The sequence below is a fragment of the Acanthisitta chloris genome, unplaced genomic scaffold (assembly GCF_000695815.1).
Source record: "Acanthisitta chloris isolate BGI_N310 unplaced genomic scaffold, ASM69581v1 scaffold1794, whole genome shotgun sequence".
Taxonomy (NCBI): Eukaryota; Metazoa; Chordata; class Aves; order Passeriformes; family Acanthisittidae; genus Acanthisitta; species Acanthisitta chloris.
Window position 1 is genome coordinate 34,707 of NW_008668626.1, and position 2,149 is coordinate 36,855.

The window sequence follows — 2,149 nt, forward strand, 5'->3', positions numbered from 1 at the left end:
AAGAGGAAGCACATAGGGATTGAAGTCAAAAGGTTCAGGAGTTTAACACACAAGTTTGGGGATATAGAGCATAGGACTGGGAATTTTGGAGTTCTGTATTGAGAATCCTTCCCCTTGCACTGACTATTTTTGACTCAAGTGTGCAATTTTACTCCTCAGCCACAACCAGTTCTTTCATTTGGAGCCAATAGTGCTGCTGGAAGAAACTGTGCAGCCTTCCTGCTCTCAGAGTTCATTTTTGCTTCTAACCTACCAGGAATGTAAGCAAAGGAATAGTTTCCTTCTCTGATCAGCTTACTAAGCTGACTTGGCCTGAGGCTGCCTGGTGACAAGATTCATGGCAAGGTTAGGGTTCTAGATTCACCCTTAATTCAGTCTGGCAGCAAAGCACTGCCTTACTTTCTCCATATGTCTGTTGCTTATAATACTTCACAGATGCCTGTGCCAGTTTGATCTCACTGAAAAGTACTTAGAGATCTTGAGCTGAGAGGCATGAGGAAAATATAAAGTAGGCATTGTATAAAGCTGGTCATCACACAGTTGTAATTTGTTCAGAGTGCCAAATCTTGATCTTGCAAGGATCGACCAGAGTAGGGATTTGTCTCCAGAAGCCCTGTTGGCATCAGTAGTGTGGTCACAGATGTTGGTAGTGGGACACTCTGCATCCTTGCTGGCTTAACAGTCATGATATTAAAAGATGACCTGTTGGATGCTTTTAGGATGTTTATCTGTGGGTGGACTGACAGGCTCCAGAGGCAGATCACACACATCTTACTCAGGTGGCAAAGCTCTCCTCGACTTTGAGAGTGCTGAGATTTCACCCTCACTTGCTCAGCATGTGCTTTCTAACACATATTTTTATTCTACTTAACTCTGCAGGGTGACATCTGGGTCTTGATGTAGAATAGAGATTCTGTTTTTGTTTCTTGCTATATTGTTTGGTGTTGCTGATGGGGAAGAGCAGAAAAAACTGATTATATTCCTATTCTTATTCACAAGGAAGAATGTTACCATTTTAATTGTATGTTCTAATTTTTCCTCCTTCTTCATCTTTCATGTTTTGAAATTCTACATTTCAAAAGCAGGATCATTATCATTCAGCACATTAAAGCATGTCCTTTTAATAGCTTTCCATTTTAACGGGAAAGAATGGAATTGGGGAGGAAAAACCAATCTGTCTTGAAGGAAATTTTCTGTTATCTAAGGGTTTTCAGTGTAGCCAACAGGAGAGGATCTTGAGCTCAGCTGACTTAGTGTGTTATTCTCTGCCTTGAGTAACTTGTAGAGTACAAAGCACCACTTTCATAATGTTATCACTCGCAAAGTCCATCTGGTTCTGCCAGTGACAAGGGGATTATTTCAGCTTTTTATTACGTCAGTGAGATGTTAGCTTCTTAGGATTCAGATGTCAAGCTGTTGGGGGGGGGAAAAGGGAAAGTTAGATTATAATTGAAACTCTGTTGGCAGAGAAATGAACTGAATATTTTGCCAGTAATTTTTCCATCCTTATTTTCTGCTATTAGTCTCCTGATGGTTTGTCCTTATGAAATCAGATTAGAATGCAATGGCTTGATTTGTTAAGCAGGCAGTGATGACAATGAGCATCTGTTTGTCTGGTCCAGGTTCCCATTAACACCTAGTAACATTGTCCTTTCTTGCTATTACTTTTATACAGAGCAGCACAGAAGCTTAACCTGTCTTCGAAGAGAAAGAAATACCATCTGCCCCTGCCACACACACACGACTTCTCTATTTATGCCACTAACTTTAGTGGCATCCTGCAGCTCTGTCCTCCCCCAGCACCACCATGCCTTCTGAGAGCTGTGTCCAAAATCAAGGACAACCCTGGCATTGGAAAGGTAACTTTGGATTTCCATTTTTAAAAGTAGTTTTCTAGACAAATTTTAACAGTGCTGGAAGTTTTCAACCTAGAATAGAGTTGGATAGGCTCAAGGAAAGGGTCTTGGGATGAAGCGATAGCCACGTGCGTTTGAGAAGCTTACCATGAGCTGCAGAGTGAGCTCACAGCCCAGAAACCAACTGAATCCTGGGCTGCATCCAAAGGAGTGTGGGTAGCAGGTCAAGGGAGAGGATTCTCCCCCTGTGCTCTTCTCTGGTGAGACCCACCTGGAATACTGCACACAGTTCT

General features: G+C 42.1%; 1 protein-coding gene across 1 annotated transcript in view; it reads left to right on the plus strand.

Moving 5' to 3' along the window:
• The window catches only part of KIF26A (kinesin family member 26A), a gene marked incomplete at its 5' end in the record, with an annotated part of 66,030 nt that overhangs the window by 34,396 nt on the left and 29,485 nt on the right, over window positions 1-2,149 (plus strand). The window contains 1 exon segment of the mRNA XM_009072958.1: window positions 1,676-1,859. Coding sequence (XP_009071206.1) covers window positions 1,676-1,859 — 184 coding nt within the window.